This window comes from Heteronotia binoei, chromosome 1 (genome assembly GCF_032191835.1).
Source record: "Heteronotia binoei isolate CCM8104 ecotype False Entrance Well chromosome 1, APGP_CSIRO_Hbin_v1, whole genome shotgun sequence".
NCBI classification, from domain to species: Eukaryota; Metazoa; Chordata; class Lepidosauria; order Squamata; family Gekkonidae; genus Heteronotia; species Heteronotia binoei.
The window spans coordinates 196,028,278-196,052,042 of NC_083223.1; the positions used below are offsets into that span (position 1 = coordinate 196,028,278).

At 44.2% G+C, this 23,765-nt stretch overlaps 1 protein-coding gene across 1 annotated transcript in view; it reads left to right on the forward strand.

Annotated features, from left to right (window-relative positions):
• The window catches only part of CAPN8 (calpain 8), a 110,808-nt gene that overhangs the window by 43,673 nt on the left and 43,370 nt on the right, over positions 1–23,765 (forward strand). Inside the window, exons 10-14 of the mRNA XM_060246064.1 lie at positions 9,520–9,695; positions 13,272–13,283; positions 16,797–17,008; positions 17,564–17,600; positions 21,293–21,358. Of these exons, the coding sequence (XP_060102047.1) occupies positions 9,520–9,695; positions 13,272–13,283; positions 16,797–17,008; positions 17,564–17,600; positions 21,293–21,358 (503 nt within the window). The remainder of the gene's footprint in view (positions 1–9,519; positions 9,696–13,271; positions 13,284–16,796; positions 17,009–17,563; positions 17,601–21,292; positions 21,359–23,765) is intronic.

Sequence of the window (23,765 nt, forward strand, 5' to 3'; positions counted from 1 at the left end):
GGATCAGGCCAACGGCCCATCCAGTCCAACACTCTGTATCACACAGTGGCCAATAATTTATATACACACACACACACACACACACACACACACACACACACACACTGTGGCTAATAGCCACTGATGGAACTCTGCTCCATATTTTTATCTAACCCCCTCTTGAAGCTGGCTATGCCTGTAGCCGCCACCACCTCCTGTGGCAGTGAATTCCACATGTTAATCACCCTTTGGGTGAAGAAGTACCTCCTTTTATCCGTTCTAACCCGACTGCTCAGCAATTTCATTGAATGCCCACGAGTTCTTGTATTGTGAGAAAGGGAGAAAAGTACATCTTTCTCTACCTTCTCTATCCCATGCATAATCTTGTAAACCTCTATCATGTCACCCCGCAGTCGACGTTTCTCCAAGCTAAAGAGCACCTTTCTTCATAGGGAAAGTGTTCCAAGCCTGTAATCATTCTAGTTGCCCTTTTCTTCACTTTTTCCAATGCTATAATATCCTTTTTGAGGTGCGGTGACCAGAATTGCACACAGTATTCCAAATGAGACTGCACCATCGATTTATACAGGGGCATTATGATACTGGCCTATTTGTTTTCAATACCCTTCCTAATAATACCCAGCATGGCGTTGGCCTTTTTTATTGCAATCGCACACTGTCTTGACATTTTCAGTGAGTTATCTACTATGACCCCAAGATCTCTCTCTTGGTCAGTCTCTGCCAGTTCACACTCCATCAACTTGTATTTGTAGCTGGGATTCTTGGCCCCAATGTGCATTACTTTGCACTTGGCCACATTGAATCTCATCTGCCACATTTCCTCTTCACATGCCTCCGCAGCTCAGAGAATTTACCCCTTTTAAAGTTAAATGTGGTCATGCCGGTCTTTTGGGGCAATTCCCTATTTATACAAATAGTGAATAACGTTATGGTCACTGCTCCCAAGCGGTGCGATCACTTTTACATCTCTCACCAGGTCTTGGGCATTACATAGGACCAAATCCAGGATCGCCCCACCCCTGGTAGGTTCTGTGACCATCTGCTCCATAGCACAGTCATTGAGAGCATCTAGAAACTCAGTCTCTTTCTCTCGACCAGAACACATATTGACCCAATCAATCTGCAAGTAGTTAAAATCACCTATGATGACACAATTTTTTTCATCTAGCCACCATCTTTAAGCCTTCCATCATATTATAGTCGTCCTCTGTCTTTTGATTTGGTGGGCGATAACAAACTCCCATAGTTAAATTGCCTTTTGGGCCCTCTATTTCAACCCAAAGCATTTCTATAAGGAAGTCCAATTCTCTGACCTCAGTCTTACTGGACCATATACCCTCTCTGACATACAGAGCCACCCCATCTCCAACCCTTCCCTCCCTATCCTTCCTTATATCCAGGAATCACCATGTCCCACTGATTCTCCTCATTCCACCAAGTTTCTGAAATGCCCACAATGGCTATGTTTTCCCCCAACACTAAACATTCCAACTCACCAATTTTACTTTGAAGACTTCTAGCATTTGCGTACAAACATCTATAATTTCCCAGGCAAGCTAGGCCCACCACCTTCCTCCTGACGCCTGGAGACTCTGGCAGGCAGTCCATTTTGTTTGTCACCGTCTCAGTGGACAACTCTATTCCATTACCCAGTAGAAAAGTATCAGCTAACCCTTCATCTCTTTGAGATGAGTCTTCCCGAACCAGAGACATTTCATCTCCTGTCGGCTTTCCCCCAAGATTTAGTTTAAAAACTGCTCTGCCACCTTTTTGATTTTAAGTGCCAGCAGCCTGGTTCCATCTGGGGACAAGTGGAGACCATCTTTTTGGTACAGCTCCCGCTTGTTCCAGAAAGCATCCCAGTGCCTAACAAACTTAAACCCTTCCTCCTTACACCATCGTCTCATCCACACACTGAGACTTCTAATTTGTGCCTGTCTCTCCAGCCCTGCATGTGGAACAGGTAGCACTTCTGAGAAGGCTACCTTGGAGGTCCTGGCCTTAAGTCTCCCACCTAGCAGCCTAAATTTTTCCTCCAGGACCTCACAACTGCATTTCCCCACATCGTTGGTGCCAACATGCACCACGACCACAGGCTCCTCCCCAGCACTGTCTATCAGCCTATCTACTACACACGTAATGTCCGCTACCTTCACACCAGGCAGGGAAGTCACCATATGATCATTACGTGGTTTTGCCACCCAGCTGTCTACTTGCCTAAGGATCGAATCACCAACTACCAAGACCCTCCCTCTCTCCCCACCCAGGGATGGTTCCTTGGTGCAAAAGGATACCCGCTCACCAACCAAAGAAGAGGTCCCTTCTGAGGGTGCATTCCCCTTATCCTCAGCCTGGTGCCCTGTTCCCTCTCAACCCTCAGGCTCCCTGGCAGCAATAGGGCTGCCACGTTCAGAGCGGGGCTCAACTAACATGTCCCTGAGAGTCTTCTGCGAGTGCCTAACTGACTGTCTCTGCTTCTCCAGGTCAGTCACCTCAGCCTCAAGGGTACGAACGCGTTCCCTGAGGACCAGGAGCTCCTTGCATCGAACACACACCCAAGACTTCTGTCCTGTGGGCAGATAGTCATACATGTGACACTCAATGCAAAACACTGGAAAACCCCCACCCCCCTGCTGGCCTTCTACCTTCATGATAGCTTTTAAAAAATATGCAGTCCCCTTTTAAACCTTGTTTGTTTATGTGGCTCCCCGCTTGGAGAGTCTACTTACTTTATTGGGAACACAAGGAATCTGGGTTCCTGGTCCTTACACAGCCCCCAGGCTAAGAGCCACAGGCCAAGAGCCCTTTAGCTCTCTGGCAAGGCACAGCTTAATAATGCAAAGAGGGTGGGCAACACAGCCACTCTAATCAATCAGCCACAACCACCTTCACCTTCAGCCCTTCACACGAACTCAAAAGTTTTCAGCAATTCCCCAGCTGCCAAGGTCTCTGCAATGTGCTCAGTCCCTGGCAAGGCACAGCTTAATAATAATTTGATTCCAATGCAGCTACAGTGGATAAGCCATGGGTTTCTTTTTTTAAATGGATGTGATTTGTTATTTTGCTGTGGACAGGGAGGGAGCTGTTCTAGCTCAATGCAGCTAGAGGCATGCAGAAGGTCCCAGGCAAATATTTGGCACTGTCACTTAAAGGAATGCAGAGAGCTGATGTTGGGAAAGCTTTTCTCTGACCAAGCATTTACACTTACCAATTTCGCACACAGTTTACCACGCAGTCACGTTCCTGTTCTCTGCGCAGTGTCCATTGGATTTCCCACTATCTGTGCCAGAGTTACAGGAAGTGTTGTGGCTTTCACGTAGAAAATGTAAACTGCTAAAACCAAGTTTACGTTTGCTACGCAAAAGCTGTGGCACTTCCTGTAACTCCAGCACAGATAGTGGGAAATCCGACGGATGCTGCGCAGAGAAGAAGAACGTTTTCGTGGGGTAAGCTGTGTGCGAAATCGGTCATTGTTTCTCTCATTTACTACAGTTCTTGTCTATTGCGGTTGTTTTGACGTGTTTCATCCACAAGGTGGTACTATTGCTCTGAGTAATCACTATGAGCCTCTATAGCTTACCTGGTAATCATAGGGTTGTGTGTTCAATCCCCACTTCCCACTGACTTCAGGAGGCTGAAGTTGGGTCCTTATTCGCAGTTCCTTATTCATTCCTTATTTGTTACTTATTCATTAATTCAACCCAAAACACTGAAAGCTCTGAACCCCCAAATAAGGTTTGGACCCCCATATATCATACACCCCCTTGTTCAGGGGACTCTACCCTTAAAGAAGATAAGTGCTGCCTCATGGTCCAATGAGCGGTTCTTGCGCCAGCTGCTGCAGAGCAAGGTGCCCCCAGGAAACTCAAAGAGGCAAACGCTGGGGCCAGGCTGTATCCCAAAACAACGTTTGGACCACCCCAAGTGACACATGCCCACGCTTGGGACACTGTCCCCTGCAAGAAGATATGCAGTGCTGCCCGGTCCAAACACTGCTTCTGGCACCACAAGCTTCCATTTGGAGTGCCACCAAGAAGCCTGTATTTCAAAGGAGAGCTGAATAAGGAACTATTTTGATTGACTGCCCTCTGCACCCCAAAAAGCAATATGGACCACCACATGCCATACATCCCCACATTCAGGGAATACCACAATTAGAATTCCAAATATGGTTCCCAACTCTGGGATGGGAAACTCCTGGAGATTTGGGGGTGAAGCCAGGGGAGGGTGGGGTTCAGGAAAGGGCAAGGAGGATAAATAGTTTTATACCTGAGACACCTCAGCAGGGTATAATGCCATACAGTCCACCCTCCAACATCTTTGGAGATCTGTTGCTAATTCTGTAAGATTTCTAGGCCCCACATTTTTTCTAGGGGGACTGATCTCTGCAGTCTGGCCTTCCTCTGCAGAGTATTCCTTGGTGGTCTCCCATCCAAATACCAACCTAGTTTAGCCTCCAAGATCTGACAAGATTGGGCTATGCACTGTAACATTCCACATCCCCCACAGTAGGACCTATACTAAAACATCCCCCTCCCAGATATACTAGCAACTGATCTCCAGACAATCATAAACACATTTAAAAACACAATTTTGGTGCTTTCTCCCGCCCGGGAGATGGCAACTGTTAACTGGACACGTCATAGGCCCAATGCAAAAAGTGCTGTCTAGGTTTAGTGGCTGAAGTGGCGTAATGGGGAAGAAGGAGGGAAGGGGAGTGAGGGATGAATAGGAGGGATTATGCAGATTGCTTTTCTAATGCCTGTTCCACCCTCTTCTGGGTGGATAACCATTGTCCTCCTCAATCGCTATTTTCAGCACTGACATACTCAAATAAGGGATATTGGCTGTTTATCTCATTACACATACTTAACCCATTTTCACTATATTTTATTGTAGTCTTTTTTTCTAACAGCAAACTAGAAATTTACTAGAAAGTAAATTATGTGGACAAGAACATCACTAGGAAATACATGTCCTTATGTTTTACCTAGCAAGAGCAATTAACAGGCAATTTTTATTACCTTTTATTGGTTTCCCATGCAAATGCTATCCAGGCCAAACGGTATTCCAGTTTGCTTATTACACTGTTTTGCCATTTGATCCTAACTTTGTATCAGTTTACACTCTTAACCCACCAGTGCAAGAACTTGAGGCTCCGTGTCCGTCTTCTGGTTCAGTTCTGGATCACTTTGACACCCTTAGCCTGGGGGAAATTGACGGAATCCTCTTGGCGGTACACCCAACAACTTGTGATATGGACCCATGCCCCTCTTGGCTAATTAAATCTTGCCAGAGGGAACTTAGATGTCCTATACAGGACATCGTAAATAGATCCCTCTTAGAGGGGCGTTTTCCAACACCTTTTAAAGAGGCTTTGGTCCGCCCTCTCTTGAAAAAGATTACAGCAGATCCGGCCGAATTGGCAAACTATCGACCGGTCTCAAATTTACCATTTTTGGGTAAAATTACCGAGAGGGCAGTAGCATTACAGTTGCAGGGTTTTCTGGATGACGCTTCCATCTTAGATCCTCACCAGTCTGGCTTCCGCCCGGGTCATGGGATGGAGACAGTGCTGGTCGCTTTGGTAGATGATCTCCAGCGGCATCTGGATTGAGGTGGCGTGGTGGTGCTGATGTTGTTAGATCTGTTGACTGCGTTCGACACGGTCAACCATCAGTTACTGACCCGCTGGCTCGCCGACGCAGGGATCAGGGGGTCAGCCTTACAGTGGCTTTCCTCCTTCCTTGATGGTCGGGGACAAAGGGTGGCAATTGGGGGAGAGCTGTCCCAGAGGCACTCACTAGATTGTGGGGTGCCACAAGGGGCAGTCCTCTCTCTGATGTTATTTAACATCTACATGCGCCCCCTTGCCCAGGTTGCCCGGAGGTATGGGCTTGGGTGTCACCAATATGCAGATGACACCCAGCTGTATCTACTAATGGACGGACGGGCTGACTGCGTCCCAAAAAATCTGGACCTAGCATTGCAAGCCGTGGCAGGTTGGCTCAGGCTGAGTAGGTTGAAGTTGAATCCAATGAAGACGGAGGTCCTTTGCTTGGGTCGTGGCGCTCTGGGAAGAGAAATTCCCCTCCCAGTTTTTGATGGTGTGTCACTAACAGTACACTAACAGTGCTTTCTCTATGGGCAGGCATGTATAGTCTATGGGCAAGGGGTGTCCTTAGGCCAAGCTTAATTTCCCTTTTCCATTGTGGCAATCAGCAGCTTCCCAAGGCAGTTCTGGGTTGGAAAAACTGCACAGGAAGAAAGCTTAATGCTGGGAAGGGTACTGGTTCTGGTAGGCCCAGATCCTTCTTTAGTTAGTAGAGCAGAGCGCACAAAGCTTTAAAGCTGCTTGTACTGTTTTTAAATAGACCATGTGGTTGCAAAGTTACATAGAGCCACCATTTCTCGTTTAAACTAAACAATAAGTACTTCATTACAGAAATACATGTGTGATAATACAGATTAAGAGAAAGAGACAGATCCTAAACTCTCTATCTGGTGGATGGGGATGGATCCAGAGAAGAACATCCTGCACCCTTCTTGTGTGGATGGAAAGAGGAAGAGAGAGAAAGGGAGCAGGAAGGAAGTTGCTTTTCCCTAGGACTGCTCATCTTCATCTCAAAGGGAGACAATAGAGAGTAAACGGGAAGGTGCTTAGGTCGTTTTCGCACTTAGCGTTTGCTCCCCTTATTCCGCGGCGCAATTATGTCCGGATCATTTTTCTCGTTTTCCCACTAGTGACTCTTTGCGGAGTCGCCTTCCCTGAAGCCCCGGCTCAAATCGTTTTCCCACTGGCATTGACTTGAGTTCGATGCCCTGTCAATCATTTTTTTTTAAGCGCAAGTCTGGTTGCGTAATGACATACTAACGTACTAACGTAACATCGAGCTGTTCCCTCCCCTTCTTTTCGTGGACAAACCGCATCACGTGTGCTGCTGCTGCTTATAAAGGCTTACCTTTAAAGCCTTATATGGCCGAGGACCTACCTACCTGAGGGACCGTCTCTCCCCGTATGAACCCCAGAGGGCACTGAGATCAGTTGGGAAAAATCTAATGACCATCCCCGGGCCGAGGGAGACTAAATATCAGAATACTAGGGTACGGGCATTTTCAGTCGCGGCCCCTACCCTATGGAACCGACTCCCCGAGGAGGTGCGGGCCCTGCGGAACCTTGACCAGTTCCGCAGGGCCTGCAAGACCGCCCTTTTTAAACTTGCATACCTGGACTGTTAAGAAGATCGGCAATTAAGCACCCGCCAATGCGGTTAAGACCACACCGCTGAATAACTGCACTTACTGGATTGTTTTAATGTTATTAAGTTAATGTTACTGTTTTATATTGTTAAATGTAAAAGTTTTAACCATTATATGTTTTTATGAAATGTTGTTAACCGCCCTGAGCCTGCCGAGGTGGGGAGGGCGGGATAGAAATAAAATTTATTATTATTATTTATTATTATTATGGATTGGCTGCAGCTGTAGAATCCTCCACAGCCCTTTATGTATTAACAGAAGCATTCACAGTGGAGAATCCTAGCACTAGATCCCCCCCCCCAAATTCTGAAGCACTAGATTCCCCCCCCAAATTTCCTCCGCTCTCTTTCCCCTCCCCGGCTGGCGCTTGCAACGGGGACCTGACTGATTCCTGCTGCCAGAGCTCCCCCCCCACCCCATTCTCTCCTTCCCCTTCTGTGGCGCGTGTGAAGAGCGAGCTCGCGTCTATTGTCTAACCGAGCGGAATGTAGCCAGGGAGAAGAATGCAGGACTCCAACTTCCCATTTTATACATGGCGATTTTGTGCAGGTCCAGAAATCCTGGTGGCACAGCTGAGGGAGGCATTCCCTTTTTAAAACACACACACATAAACGCTTTGGCCCGCACCGGCACTAGATTCCCCCCCCCCAACAATGGTCGTTTTCGCATTATCGAGATAACGCAACAGCGAAATAACGCAACTAAAGTCAATAATAATAATAAAAAAAATTCTAACGAAACCAATTGAAGTGGCAATTGAGGCTATTCCAGGAGGGTTTTTTTTTCTATTTGTAATTTCGAAATATCGCTATTACGCAAAACTGTGAAGTTTAAAAAAAAAATGGCCGTGCCGGCACTTTGGGGAAGCGCCGCGAAAGGCTGATGATTGGCCAAGGGGGTGGATGGGGTGGGAGGATGGAAAGGGAGAGGGTGCCGCCCACACAGCAGTCGATCCGGCGTGGATGGATTTCCCACAGAAAACTCCGCGGAGTGGATCCGGAGGTTTTCAAAAACTCCGGAAGGAGGTGGATCTAGATACTCCGGCGTGAAACCCCTGCAATGCCGGAGCAAACCGCAGCGCCGGAGCAACAGGTGGGAAAACCAGGAAAAGATCCGGAGGTAAATGGGGTGCTACGCCGGAGTAAACGCTAGTGCGAAAACGGCCTTAGTGTGTGCCTGCCTTGCCTACTCTGTGGTTACTTGCTTCTGGAGGTTCTGGGCATAGGGGCATCACACAAGGTACTTCCAATATTTAACTCACTTTTCTCTGAGTATCAGGGTTCTGATTCAAATTGGGTCTATGTACACTTCTGAACTCCCAGTGCACAACTAGTCAGAAATCCCTGTGACAGACTCAAGAATTTTGCAATGTGTGAATTGACCCTGGATATAAGGAATGGTTGTGGCGAGAAGATCATACTCCAGCCTTAAGGGCCAAGAGCTGCATGCCGTGATGTAAAATCGGAAATATCATGGGACTCTGAACAAGCCTCTGGCCATAGACCATGAATATAATTGCAATTTAACAACTGAACTGAACTGAACTGTATTTAAACTGTTTTAATATTTTAATGTTTTAATAATGTTTTATTGTTATAATGTGAATCTGTCATTGAATTGTGACTGCTGTTAGCTGCCCTGAGCCCGTTTGGGGAGGGCGGGATACAAGTGCAATACATAAATAAATAAACAAACCTAGAGATAGTGAGGTTGTTGATTTTTTAAAAACAATTAATTTTCCAGCTCAGATTTGAGTCTTGCATCTTAAATGACTTGGCCCAAGAACAGTATTCTGGTGATAAATGTGTGGTTCTGTTAGGTGGTCATTATTCCCCAGGGAATGTATCTTAGTGGTTCAATTTGTTATTGTAGCAATAAAGACACAGCACAGCTTGGGTGGGGGGAAGGAAGTAAATAATATAATGGGAAAGCTGGGCTGAAAGCCAAATTGGACTTCTCTCCTCAGAACCAGGCCTCAGATTCAATGGGCCTCAGATTCACAGGAACACAGCTCCTGAACCTTTCTGAGAGTTTCATCTCCTCCTTCTGAGAGGTCCACCTCCTTGTCCGTTGCATAGTATGTGCAGCTGCATAACAATCCCTTGATGAGCTCCACCACCTATTTTTTTACAAAACGACCGCTGCTCAGAACTATTCCCTACAACTTGAGCAACAGTGAACTTGGCTGTGTTAGCAGCAGAGAATCTCTCCTTTCATTCCCCTCTGACCTTTTATATATTTATACTTCTTCCTTTATAGCAACATACTGGACTAACCCTCAGTTAAAAATCAAGCTGGATGAGCCAGACAGTGACCATGAAGGAAGTGGGAATGAACCATGTAGCTCAGTACTGATGGGCTTGATGCAGAAGAATCGCAGGAGACAGAAGAGGATGGGGGAAGGGCTGCTCAGCATTGGATTCTCCCTTTATGAGGTACAGCATTCATTGTTGTGTACTGAGTTTTTTCTAACCAATACTACTGGTTAACTTCCATTCAGGGCTGGTGCGTGGGAGTAGGCCAAGTAGGCGACCGCCTCGGGTGCCACTTGGACTAGGGGTGCCATGAGGTGCCCCCTCTCCCTGCGCCTGCCGCCTTCCACGCCCACAGCTGCCTCCCTGCTGCCCCGTACCTCCCTCCCCGCACCTGAAAACACTTCCCCCTGCCGCCTTTTGCTGCCGCAGGTGCCCCGTGCCTCCCTCCCTGCACCCCAAAATGCTTCCCCCCGCTGCCCCATGCCTCCCTCCCCGTACCCAAAAACACTTGCCACCACCTTCCCACTTCCCTGCGCCTTCCTCCCCGCACCCAAAATGCTTGCTGCCACTGACTTCCCGTTTCCCCATGCCTCCCTCCTTGCCGCACCCCAAAATACTTGCTGCTGCCACCTCCCTGCTGCCCTACGCCTCCCTCACCGCACCTAAAAATGCTTGCCGCCACCTTCCTCGGCTGCCACCGCCTTCCTACTATCCTGCGCCTCCCTCCCCGCACCCAAAGATGCTTCCCAGGGCTGTAACTCTCATCCCGGCCCTCTCCTACTTCAAAGGAAGCCAGCCAGCTCCCTTTGAAGCAGGTGAGGGTTGAGATGAGAGCTCGCATATAGTGCGGGCAGCTCGATGATGTAACTTCTGATGATGTCAGCAGGCCACGCACGCTTTCCACTCGCAGAAGAACACTGGGGGGGGGGGGTGGAATGGCTAGGGGCGCCCAAACCCCTAGCTCCAGGCCTGCTTCCATTACATTTATTTATACCGTTTTCGCACACAGCTTACCTCGCAGTCACAATCCTGTTCCCTCCTCAGCGTCCGGTCGGATTTCCTACCATATGCGCCGGAGTTACAGGAAGTGCTGCAGCTTCTGCGTAGCAAACGTAAACTGGGTTTTAGCAGTTTATGTTTGCTACGCAAAAGCCGCGGCACTTCCTGTAACTCTGGCGCAGATGGTGCGAAATCCGACCGGACGCTACGGAGGGAACAGGATTGTGACTGCGAGGTTAGCTGTGTGTGAAAATGGTATTAGTGTAAGTGAACTTGGATCTGGCATCCTAAGCATCTCCAGAGTTCATCCTGAAAGATCAGCTATGAAAATTTTTTCCCCAAGCCCAACTATCTGTGCCCCCACCTGCAGAGATGCAGGTGGCAACACAAGGAAGGATTTTTTTAGTGGTGGCACCTCACTTTTGGAATGTCCTTGCAGTCTGCCTGGAACCTACTTTTTAAAAGTAGTAGCAGAACAGCTCCAAGTTTTCCTGGATGACACTTCAGCCCTAGGCCCCTTGCAATCAAACTTCTGCTCTGGCCTTGGGATGGAGATGGTACTGTTTGCTCTCACAGATGATCTTCACAGACAGCTGGATCAAGGCAGGTCAATGCTGCTGATATTACTTGATTTGTCAACAGTGTTGGCACAGTCAATTACTATCCGTTGACCCATCAGCTCACTGATGTGGGGATTCAAGGGGCAGCCCTGATGTGGTTTGTCGCATTATTCCAGGACTGGGGACAGAGAATAGTGCTAAGGGAGAGGGTCTTACCAGAATACCCATTGGTATGTGCTGTCCCCAAAGGGACAATCCTCTCCCCAATGTTATTTAATATCTTTATGCACCCATTCACCCAGGTGGTGTGGAGCTCTAGGCTAGGGTGTTACCAGTATGCTGATGATGCCCAGCTGTAGCTGTTGATGAGTGGCTAGCCAAATGCCACCCCAGAAAATCTGGCAAGGGGATTGGAGACTGTGGATAATTGGTTGAAATTAAATCCAGCTAAGATGGAGGTCCTGTGGTTGGGCTGATGCAGGGCTAGGATGCCATCTCCCAGCTCTTAAAGACATGCTGTTAACACCAGTGTTGGTTGTCAGGAGTCTGGGTGTGATCCTAGATGCCTCCCTTCCAGTGAAGGCCCAGGTCACAAATGTAGCTAAGCTGGCATTCTACCATCTGCACCAGGTTAAGCAACTGTTCCGCTACGTCTGCCCCGACTTAGCCACAGTGATCCATACAACAGTCTGGGATCAGCATATCATCAGGTACAGCTCACAAAGAGCACTATGTTCCAGTCATAACAATTTTCTGGTGATCCCTGGCCCAAAGAATGTCTGGCTGTCCTCAACCACAACAAGGGCTTTTTTGGCCCTGGCCTGCCCTCAGCCTAGTGGAGCACTCTGCCAGGTGAGATCCAGACCTCGTGAGTTCTAATGCAGTTCTGTAAAATGAAGTTGTTCCACCAAACCTACGGGTTGAGGACAGCGACAGTTTGCCCATCTTAGATTGGCCTTCCTTCCTCCCCCCCCCCCCCGGCCTTTGCACATTAGGTGGACATCAGGATATTTTCCCTTCCCGGGATTTTCATGCCATCTATTAGCTGTGTCAGAGCTGCTATTTTATTCTAGCTATGGTGTTATAGAATTATTTGACGTTTTAATTGGTTGAATGTTTTTAACCTGCTCTGAACCCTATTGTACAGGGGAGGGTGGGCTATAAGTAGAATAAACAAACAAACAAACACAAACACTTTTCTGCTCTTTAAGCAGCAGGCCAAAACATTTATTTTAATCTATGCTTTTAACGGAGAGGTACCATCTTTTAAAATTTTCTAGCCCATTTATGACTATGATTTCAGACTACTGACTATTGTTTTGTGCTCTTTTTATTCACCCAACTTGTTTTATTAATGATAATTCTTATGCTCTTGTTTTACTGTATATTTTACTGTATTTTACTTTATGAGCTGCCTGGAGCAGACTGCTGGAGAAAATACACATTTTCTAAATAAATAAAATTAGATGGAGGCTGGCATAGGTATCAAAGTAAAATGCAGGTCCCAATTTTCTTGCCTTGTTGGAGCTTTAAAAAGCTCAGAGAAGGCATTTCTAAACAGGGAAACAAGGAGAGACAAAACTTAGACCCCTTTTCCCACTGCCACAGTCTAGTCTAAATCAGCATGCTTGCTTTTCAGGCTCAAATTCCAAAGACAAAAATTCCAGTATGGCTTCATTTGGCTTGACGAAGGATAATAAAATTAGAAGTGGAAGGAGATTAGCATTGCCGTCTTAAGCAGATGTACACCCTTCTAATTGCGTTGGATTCGGTTTAGGATTGCACTGTAAAAATCTTAGTAAGGAATGGTGGTCAGAACTGCTTATTCACATAGAGCTTGCTATCTTCTTCCATAATAGAGCTTGCCGTCTTCTTCCATAATAATCTTATTAGCAAAACATTCACTATTATTAATCTGTCATTAATGACCTCTGGTACAGTATGCTGGATTGCATGCCAGGGATGAGAAAGACTTCAAGAGACTTGTCGGGCCACAATCAGAGCAGAAATATGCATAGAAGCATTAATGGTGGTGGCAGGGAATCAAATGTAGAGCAAATGGTAATTGTTAGGAACAAAAAGCCCAGTTTTTTATCCATGAAGTTCTATTTATTTTCATTTAGTCCACGTATTTGTGAATAACACATTAGCACAAATAACACATTTGTCAAATCCTCTCTCTCTCTTTTTTTTGCAGATCCCAAAAGAGGTACATAAATTGTTCTAAAAATAAATATCCTTCAAAATGGTGACACCTGCCAATCAGGGCTAAATATGTAGACAATCCACTGCTTCTTGAAGGTTGATGCCTCAGACCAGTTGCCCTGGTGACGTATGGGGATATTTAATCGTTTCCTGAGAAGCTGTGGTCACAACGGCTGTGCACAATGGATTCCTTTTTGGAGCAGCAATTATCATTCTTTAATTGCAAGGAGCATAGGTGTATGTGGCATGAAACCCTCCCTCAAACCATTATTTTAAGCTTGCTATTTTGAAATGTGCATTGAGGCATGTCAGATTTGTTGATTCAGCCATATCTGTAAATGGGACATTCCACAGGATTATTGTGGTCATGCAGACCAGACCATTATTTATTTTAGTTTGGGGGTGGGAGGGGGGAATGACTAAGCCAGGGATGTAACAGTGGGTTATAAAACAGGAATGGAATAGAAAGAATGGATAGATAATTTTTTCATCCTTTCTCATAACACTTGATCTCCTTCTGCATAAAGGATTTGTTCCACCCAGAAGCAAGGGTTATTCCACCCTGAAGCAAGGGGTGTGTGTGTGTGTGCAGACTCACATGACATGGTCTGCAAATCATTTTCCTTATGTCTGTTTCCCCTGGTTTGGCCTGATCTTTCCCAAATTGGCTATGCTCCATTCCACCCCCCCCCCCCAAAAAAAAACCCACTGGAATCAAAGAGGGTTTGCCTACCATGTGAATGGGAAGGTCCAGAGTTTTGAACCTCCCTGCTCACATTTGACACAGTTTTCTCTCTGTATCTCCTTGTACCTGTCATTCCCATCTGGCTAGCATTTGGCCAGCTTCTTAAAATCAGTAATAGGATTATCACGAGAGCACCATAACACTACAGCAGTGTACATAATTACATAAAGAGAAGCTGGCACAAGCACTCTTGTAGTGAAAGGGGAGAAAAAAAAAGGGCATGAAGGGATACCATGGCAAATACACCTATGTAGATGCTCTTTTGCCCATTGCAATTGCCCATCATCTGGAAGCATGATTATCCAACTCGATTGATTTGCAGGACATACAAAAGAAAGCACTTCTTAACCAGGACATAATATAATTTTGGAATTCACTGCCACAAGATAAAGTGATGGCCAACAGTTAGATGGCTTTAAAAGGGGATTAGACAAATTCATGGAGGATACAAGACTATCAATGGCGTTGAGTCATGATTTCTAATGTTCAGAGAAAGTATACTGTACCATTGCTTACTTCATCTATAGCCTGCCTGTCTCACTGAGACGCAAGGCAGATTGCATAATTAAAAACAATGTACTAGTGTAATAAAAATATTATAATACATATAATCAAGCATTTATCTGTGTTACAAAACCAGGGAATCTAGAAATGGTGGTAATACAGCCAACAATGGAATTAAAGATTACAAAACTGGAGAACAGGACAATAAAAACATTCTAATGCATAGATTACACAATGCAATAAAGCTGGATTACAAAATCAGAACACAATGCAAAAATAGTATGTGGAAGATGCTGACAAAAATTGTGGCTTTTATTATCTGCTTTTGGGGATGCCAGAAGTATTTGGCTGGCTATTGTTGGAATGGAAACTTACTGCTGACTAGATGAACCATTCAGTATATTATTATCCTGCCCTTCCCCCATGGTATTCAATACTGCATAAATTATGCCTCTCCTCCCAGTATATTATCTTCATAACAATCCTGTGATATAGATAGAATTAAGAGATAGTATTTGACCTTAAGTCACCCAGTAAATAGATTAGGGGCTGTTTTTAGTTTTTGTTTGCTCTTCAGTTCTGGAGAGCCAGGTGGGTGTCGTGGTGAAGTGCGCGGACTCTTATCTGGGAGAACCGGGTTGGATTCCCCACTCCTCCACTTGCACCTGCTAGCATGGCCTTGGGTCAGCCATAGCTCTGGCAGAGGTTGTCCTTGAAAGGGCAGCTGCTGTGAGAGCCCTCTCCAGCCCCACCCACCTCACAGGGTGTCTGTTGTGGGGGAGGAAGGTAAAGGAGATTGTGAGCCGCTCTGAGACTCTTCGGAGTGGAGGGCAGGATATAAATCCAATATCTTCTTCTTCTTCTTTTGGCTGACAGATAGACTTAATTGTTGAGAAACTATTGTGCAAATCTTGAAGTTTTTTTAGTCTTTTGTTTGAGTGCCCCTCACCCCTAACTCATACCCAGACTTCTGGAATGGTAGTAAATTGCACAGTCTACAGTCCAGTTATGTGTGCAATGCACTGTAGCCCCAGAGTAAGTACAGAGAAAGGGAGACTCATGACTCATTTGCTGCCTGAATCAAAGCAATCACACCCTTGCTCTGAACAAATGAAGAAAATAAAACGTATCTGTCCTTTATAACACTTGGTTAGAATCTTGCTAGACTAGAGTATCATACTACAGATTAGGGTTATGGCAAAAAAAAAAATCCACCCTAGATTATATCAAATAACTACTATGAAAAGTTAAGATCTCATTCCATTTCCTAAAGTATTTAGCATGTTTACTGTGTGATCTCTCTGGTAAAGATAGATATGTTATCAGGAGACAATACTGTGCACCCTGTTTCAAACAAGCTCCACCTGGCTGGTATGTCTGCTTCCATGAGTCACATTTTGAAAAGCAAGCAGTAAAGATGCTGTTTAAACACTGATTATTTTGTTTCCATGCCTTTGTTCAGTATGACAGCTAATTTGTTTTTACAGCTCATGCACAGTGTCTGTATAGATGTATGCTATCAGTTATAGAAAGATGAGTGATTCAAGGTTAGTTAGTAGATTAGCACTTTGGTATAGTGGTAGGAGTGTGAGAAGATCAGTTTTGGAAAACTCCCTCTATGATCACAATTACACAATTACACAAGTAAAAGAATTCCCAGTTTCTGTAAATGTATCATACCCCATCATGTTGAGGGAAGGATGATCTAGGGAGAAAAATTGATGGTGGAAAGAGGTTCTGGATCAATGGCTATTGTAAATTCATGAGAATATTTTATGAATAAGGGAATCTCATGAAGAGCCACAGATGAACCATCTTAGCCACTCTTTATATAAAATGTTGATGTTCTGAAGGCCTGTCCATTTAGCTTTTGGACATGTAGCGGTCACAAAAAAAGCAGTTGAGAAATGATACTTGGAACAAGTATATAACAAACATGGAAGATATGAGGACATGCCCACCATCTCATTTTGCTATTGTTTGTTCTTTTTTGCACTTAAGAAGGAACTCGTAATACTCAAGGGCAGACAGGCACAGGCATCTCCCCTGCCCTGCACCCCCTGGCCACACAGTTTACAGAAAGGAGGAGCAGCTTCAGCCTGTACATTTCCCCACTTTCAGTGAATAGTCCCTGGCTTCCAGCAAGGAAAATGTATGTGAAGACTAGAATGCATGACTTGTATCCCCTCCAATTGTAATTAGAATTTTTTACTGATCCTGTTTTGTGATAGCTGTTTTAATATGATTTTTTATTCTTGTTCTCACTAGTTGGGAAATCAAACAGATGTTCATCTAAGCAGAGATTTCTTCTTAAGGAACAGAGCTGTGGCTCGATCTGACACATACATCAACCTGCGTGAAGTATCAAAACGCTTCCACCTGCCTCTAGGAGAGTACCTCATTGTACCGTCCACTTTTGAGCCTTTCAAAGATGGCGAGTTCTGCCTCAGGGTCTTCTCTGAGAAACATACTCAAGCTCAGTATGTAGTGTATGCTGTGTAGTATATGTAAAACAGGGGTTCTGTGGCCAGTTCAGGTCCCCCTCTAACCACCAGCAGAAGGTCATGATACCTTGCTTTCTATATATGAATTAAGAGCAGGGGCTATTCAGCCATGCCCTGATATACCTGCTGTGATAGCATTCAAGACTGGATGATAAAAACTATGAGAAAGTAGATGGGACTTTGGCACAGAAAATCCTCAGAAGATATGCGTATGCACATAGAAATGGGATCCTACCCTAAAGGGATCAAGATGGGGAGGTCATCCTGCCCCCCTCCTCCATTATGATTTCACTGACTTTCTCTACAGTTATTTGGCCATTTCTTCCTTTTCTGTCTGTTCTTGTGTACATGTTTATTTGGAAGAAAACCAAGTGATGGTATATGTTTAAGAAGCTGTATTAGCAAACTGGAAGTACAACTTCACACAGTCTGGCCCTAGATTTATTACCAAGGCAATAAACCACTTTGAATATTATTTCATGGTAGATAAACAGTGATGCACTGTTAATGTCTGTATTTATTTCCCCACAGGGAAATTGGTGATACTGTGGCTGCAAATCCATATGAGGTAAATAGATCAGATAGAATCAAATGAACAGATCTATGGTGCCATCCTAAGCAGTTATATCTCTTCTAAGTGCACTGAAGTAAATGGATTTAGATGGGTGTGTTACTCTGTTTAGGATTGCATCCTGGCAGTGTCATTTTGTGCAGTTTTTCTTTCTAAATGATTTGAAATAAGTGGATTTTAATGGGATAGCTGTTTTATCAAAAACAAACAGGAGCCTAATGACACCTTAGAGACTAACAACATTTTATTTCAGCATAAGCATTTGTGGACTAGAGTCACAAGCTTGTCAGATATAATGTTGTGGGTCTTTACTGAATGGACATTTATATTTGAGGTATTAAAAACAATGAGCTGGGACAAAGCTTCATAAATCCATTAAATGTCTCCCCATACTTCTGGCATTTCATAAATCCTTGATTTCTTGATTTCTTATTTCATATCACAAGCATCTTCCTAGTGAGCACCCCCTCAGCCCCCTCTGTTCATTTGCTGGTGGGATGAAGTTTATGAAAAATGAAGCTGAAATAAAATATCACTAGTTTTTAAGGTGCCAGTCGACTCCAGTTTATTTCACATCAGTTCAAGTCAAGTCAAGTTAGCCGTCATTGGCATAAAATATATAGATATATATATATATCAGAGCAAATTGGTTAAAAAAAAAGATAAAATGGAACAATTGCATACATATATATCAGGAAAAGCATAAACATAAACTATTTCTATGAGATCCTCTGGCGTGCCTTTAAAAGAAACTTAGCCACTTTCTCAGTGACACTAGGGTCGTTTTCGCACTCACCTCCAGCCGGTGCGACCCCCCTCTTCACTGCGCAGGATCTGCGCGGATTTCGCACTAAATGCCGCGGAGCAGCCTTTTGCGCCGGAAACTCCCGTCGCAAAAGCCGCTCAAACGTAAATCGCCAAAAAGCAGTTTGGCGTTTGCGCGGCTTTTGCGACGGGAGTTTCCGGCGCAAAAGGCTGCTCCGCGGCATTTAGTGCGAAATCCGCGCAGATCCTGCGCGGTGAAGAGGGGGGTCGCGCCGGCTGGAGGTGAGTGTGAAAACGACCTAGATGAAGTATTGCTCAAAAGACTATAAACCTTAAGTGCATTAGAACAATCAACCATGCTAACTAAAAGAGGATGTAAATACTTCTGACGAAGATCTGAATACAAATTACAATAAAGAAGAATCTGAGTAACTGACTCCACACATTTTTGCTTACAGAGACAGTATCTGACTGAGTAGGCTGTCTTGTTAAATCTGCCATAAAGAATGGCAGAGGGCATGGGGTTGCATCTGGCAAGGGAAAAAGCTCTACGCTGCTGTGGCACCTGCAAGACGGATAGATATGAGGCCATTTTCCCAGCACTAAGAGAGATCTCAAAACTCAGTGGGGAACAAGTTTTCTTAGCCAGACTGTATAGGTCTTGGTGCTTAATATCTAGCAACCTGTTTTTAATTTGTTGGACTGCAGTGGTGAAGGACAGCACGGACAATAGTTCTAGGGATAGACCCATTGCTTTTATTTTTCTCTCAATATGTGCTGACCAATTTGACAAATTAAATTCAGAGAGCATTTGAGAGATATAGCTCCCCGGTTCAGAGTTGTAGTGCAAGCATAGCCAGAATTTGAAGGTCATGAGCCATACACTAGTAACCATTAAAGACATGCCGGTTTCTAAGCAGAATTTTACGCAAGATTTTGGATTGGACACGTTTCATAGTACATTCATAAGATCCAATCCGGATTGGGATGCCATACAGAAGTTGTGAAATCACTTTGGCTTTGAATATTTTTATGGCAGCTGGCACAAATTGGTTACCTCTGCCATAAAAAAAGCGAGTTATGGCAGATGCACTGATGTTAGCTATCTTCACTGCATACTTGCGATGGGTAGACCAAGTCACATTATATTGAAAATAAACACCTAAGTATTTAAAATACTTGACTTGCTCTATCTCTTTACCATCAGTAACCCATTTGTAAAGTCTCCACTTTTTTGAGAAAACTAAGATTTTGAACTTCTCATAATTGAGCTGGAGCTTATTACTAGTAAAATACAGAATACAACGGGACAACAGATGTCTTAAACCCACTCTAGAGCAGGGCAACAGCACCGTATCGTCAGCATAAAGTAACAAGGGTACATGCAATGCACCAAGTTTTGGGCTATGGCAGTCAGGACCAGACAGCTGAATAGCCAGGTTTTTAAGGAAGAGATTGAATAAAAAGGGAGCCAAAATGCAACCCTGTTTGATACCCTTATTGGCAGCAATCTTTGATGTTAGGTTGCCTGCTGTTGAGCATTTGATCTGGCAGGTGATAGAAATGTGTAATCTCTTAATAAGCATAAAGAGTCTTTTATTCATTTATTTAGCTTAATCCAGAGGAGGTCCCTGTCAACTGAATCAAATGCGCCTTTTAAATCTAAAAAAGCAGCAAATAATTTCTGGTTATTTTGCATAGTGTACTTGTTGACTAGATGGGATAGGGTAATGCAGTGGTCTAAAGTGGTCTTCCCTTTGCAGAAGCCCAGCTATTCAGGGCCTAGAATTTTTTCCTGCAACATCCCGATATTGAGCTTGACTAATAGATGTTTGGAGTAAAGCTTGCCAATGATGGAGAATATGCTAATTGGCCTGTAATTGGCAGGGTCAGTGTGATCACCTTTTTTGTATAGTGGGACCACTATTGCATTCAACCATGCCAAGGGAATTATGCCAGTTTGATCTACAATTGTAAACAGAGATGCAAGGGGAAAAGCCCACCAGTCTGGGTCTAATTTTAAGATTTTGGAGGAAATGGCATCCGGGCCAGGAACCTTTCCTAATTTCAGTTGTGTAATTAATTCTTTTATTTCCTCTGGAAAGACAGGAGGACAGTCAAGTAAATCGGCTAGAGGAAAATCAGATGGTTCAGCACAAGTTAGATCTTGATGGAACAGAACTGAGAAGTGCTGAAACCAAACATAAGAGGAAATGGCAGACATAGATGGGTCATTGGTACCAGTCGACTCCTGTTTATTTCCACATCAGTTTTCACTGTTTATCTGGGCATTTGATTCAGGTTTCATTAGAGGTAAAGTACATTTTTTGTAGGCCAGATAAACAGTTGCACAATAAGGAAAATCCATGTTTTGCTTGTACTAGCAAAATTTCATTTTTTTTTGCTTGAGGGTAGAAAATGTAGCTTTTGTATGTCTGGACCTTGGCACTTCTACAGCACCATTGTTATAAGATTTGCATAAAACAGTACTAAACAGGGTTTTAAGACTTCTCTTTTTAAAACTTGTTTTGGTAATCCAAGGACTTTTTGTAAGAGACTTCAGAAGAGCCCTATACTTACTGGACCAAACAAATGATACCTTACACATCAATGGAACTTGTATGGATCATCAGGAGGAAACAGTTTGCCCACAAACACAATTATGCTACACTAGAGCCTGTCTGCCACTTCAGTGGGAGTAAAAAAAGAAGTGGTGCTTAATCAGATCAATAGGTTCTGAGAGTTACCTGGCCATATTGCACTAACACTGGCCTAAGAGAACAATATATGAAATCTTTGTGTGCTGCAATTATCCTCTTTTTTTTCAAGTGTAAAACATACCGTGTATGAATCATTCTTCATTTCTTGGCATGTATGCCAAATGTAAAATGCGATATTACTTATTATATCTTCTTCTTTTTTAGCCTCATGTTGCTAACAATGACATAGACAGTGAGTTCAAGAGCCTGTTTCAAAAGCTTTCTGGGGAGGTAAGAAATCTTCATTGTGTGCATCAGGTATAGTTAAGAAGGCTCTCACTGAATCAGAACAGTTCCATTAGTCCAACATCCTGTTTAATGCAACAGCCAACCAGTTGTCCTGGATGACCGACAAACAAGGCATAGAGGCCACAGCCTACCCTTAATGATGCCTCCTGGCAATGGTATTCAGAAATTCACGGCCTCTAGATACAGAAGTGCCCGTTAGTCAAAATGGCTAGTAGCAATTGATGGACCTATCCTCCATGAATATATAAGAGCCATAATTAGACACATCTGTTTAATACAAATACATTCTTTGCAGATAAAATCGCCCAGATCCACTATGGGTTAGATGTTGGAGTGGATGCATGTTCAGATGATGTACATTTGCTTGTCTGATTCATGTAGATACTTTTCAGCATGTGACACCTGAGGATGTGGATAGGTCCTTGAAGAGGTTAGGCCTCTCACCTGTGCCCTTTACTCTTGCCCTTCCTGGCTGAGTGCTGAGTGGAATGGTAAATGCTTCCTTAAGAATGGGAATTGTGCTGTCTGTGCTCAAGGAAGCAGTGATTAGACCTGTTCTGAAAACAAACAAACAAACCTGAGCCTTACCACACTGTTCTCCAATCTTCCATACTTGGGCAAGCTGCTAGAGTGGGTGGTTGCTTCTCAGCTCCAGGGGCTCTTGGAAGAGACTGATTTTCTGGACTCATTTCAGTTTGGCTTTAGATCAGGATTTGGAACAGAGACTGCTTTTGTCACCTTGGTTGTTTTGATCACCTTGGCTGCTTTGGTGATCTCTGCCAAGAACTAGACAGGGGGAGGGTGAGCTTACTATTTCTGCTGGATGTATCCTAGTGGGCTGCCTCTGGCTCTGGAGCTAAGGGGCACCATGTTCTGGTGGTGTGAGTCATAGGAGGCCAGTCCCAGAAGATGATGCTGGGGGATTCCTGCTCTGTCCCATGACCATTGGCCTGTGGGGTTCTATAGAGTTTGATCTTCTCTCCAATAATATTTAATATCTTCATGAAGACACTGGGGGAGGTCATTAGGAGGTTTGGGCTGCAGTGTCACCAATATGCAGATGATACTCAGCACTACCTTTCTTTTCCACATAAGTCTGAGGAAGCTGTTGATGTTCTAAACTGGTGCTTGGAGTCAGTAATAGTCTGAACGAGGGTGAACAAACTGAAACTTAATCCTGACAAGACAGAGGTTCTCTCAGTTAGTAGAAAGGCAGATCAGGGACATGAGATCTCCCCTGTCTTAGATGGGGTTATAATCCCCTTGAAAAGCCAGGTTCACAGCCTGGGAATGCTACTCAATACAGTGGTCACCTTAGAAAATCTGGTGGCTGCTATAGTTCAGAGTGCTTGAACTAAACTTCTGATGGTTTGCCAGCTGCACCTGTTCCTGGTTCACTCAGATATATAGCCACAGTGGTCCATGCCTTAGTTACATCTAGACTGGACTATTATAGTGTGCTCTACTTGGGGCTATCTTTGAAGACTATTTGAAAGCTGCACTAGTGCAGAATGCTGCAGCTGGACTTTTAGTCAAAGCCAGTTACAGGGATCAAGTAACCTATATCCTACAACAGTTACACTGGCTTCAGATCTGTTCTCAAGCCCAATTCATGGTATTGTTTTTCACATTCTTGCTCAGCAACTAAGATCACCAGGAGAAGCCTTTTTAGTGGCAGCCCCACAGTTATAGGATAACCTCCCTAGGGATGTGTGCCTGGCCCTCTCACTCTCAGTCTTTAGGAGGCAGCTGCAGACACTTTTACTCATGATGGTATTTGATTAGTTCTTCTGCCTACTGGCAGTTTTAAATTATTGATTTTAACTAGTGGGTTTTCATGTATTTTATATATTTTATTGTATTTTCTTATTATTTACATTGTAAGCTGCCTGGTTCCCATAAGGTAGAAAGGCAGCTGATAAATGTTTTAAATAAATAAACCAAAATAAATAATAGTTGTTTCTCAAATTGGTTCTTCCCCTTTTACTGACATATAACATTACAATTGCTCCAGCCTGACACTTTGAATGGTAGCAAATCCTTCTTTCATGGTTCCTATTGATACAAAATCCCAGACAGTTTACTTTAGACTTAGATTTATAGCCTTCTCATCACAAAGGCTTGGAGTGGATAATAGTCTCAGACATCAAATCCCACTAAGACATATGGATGAACCAATTCATGACCTGACTCTTAACTCTGAGGGCTGTTTTCATTCACTGTAATTCTTTAATTCTGTACTTGGGGATCATTTTGCTCCAAGCCCATCCATTCACTCCCTCACTTTCAAAGGACCATGTCTGCTCCTAGCAGTACATGCTCATGCCATTTCCTCTACTACCAATATGGGAGACACCCATTACTGTTAGGTGGATTTGTAACTGATTGC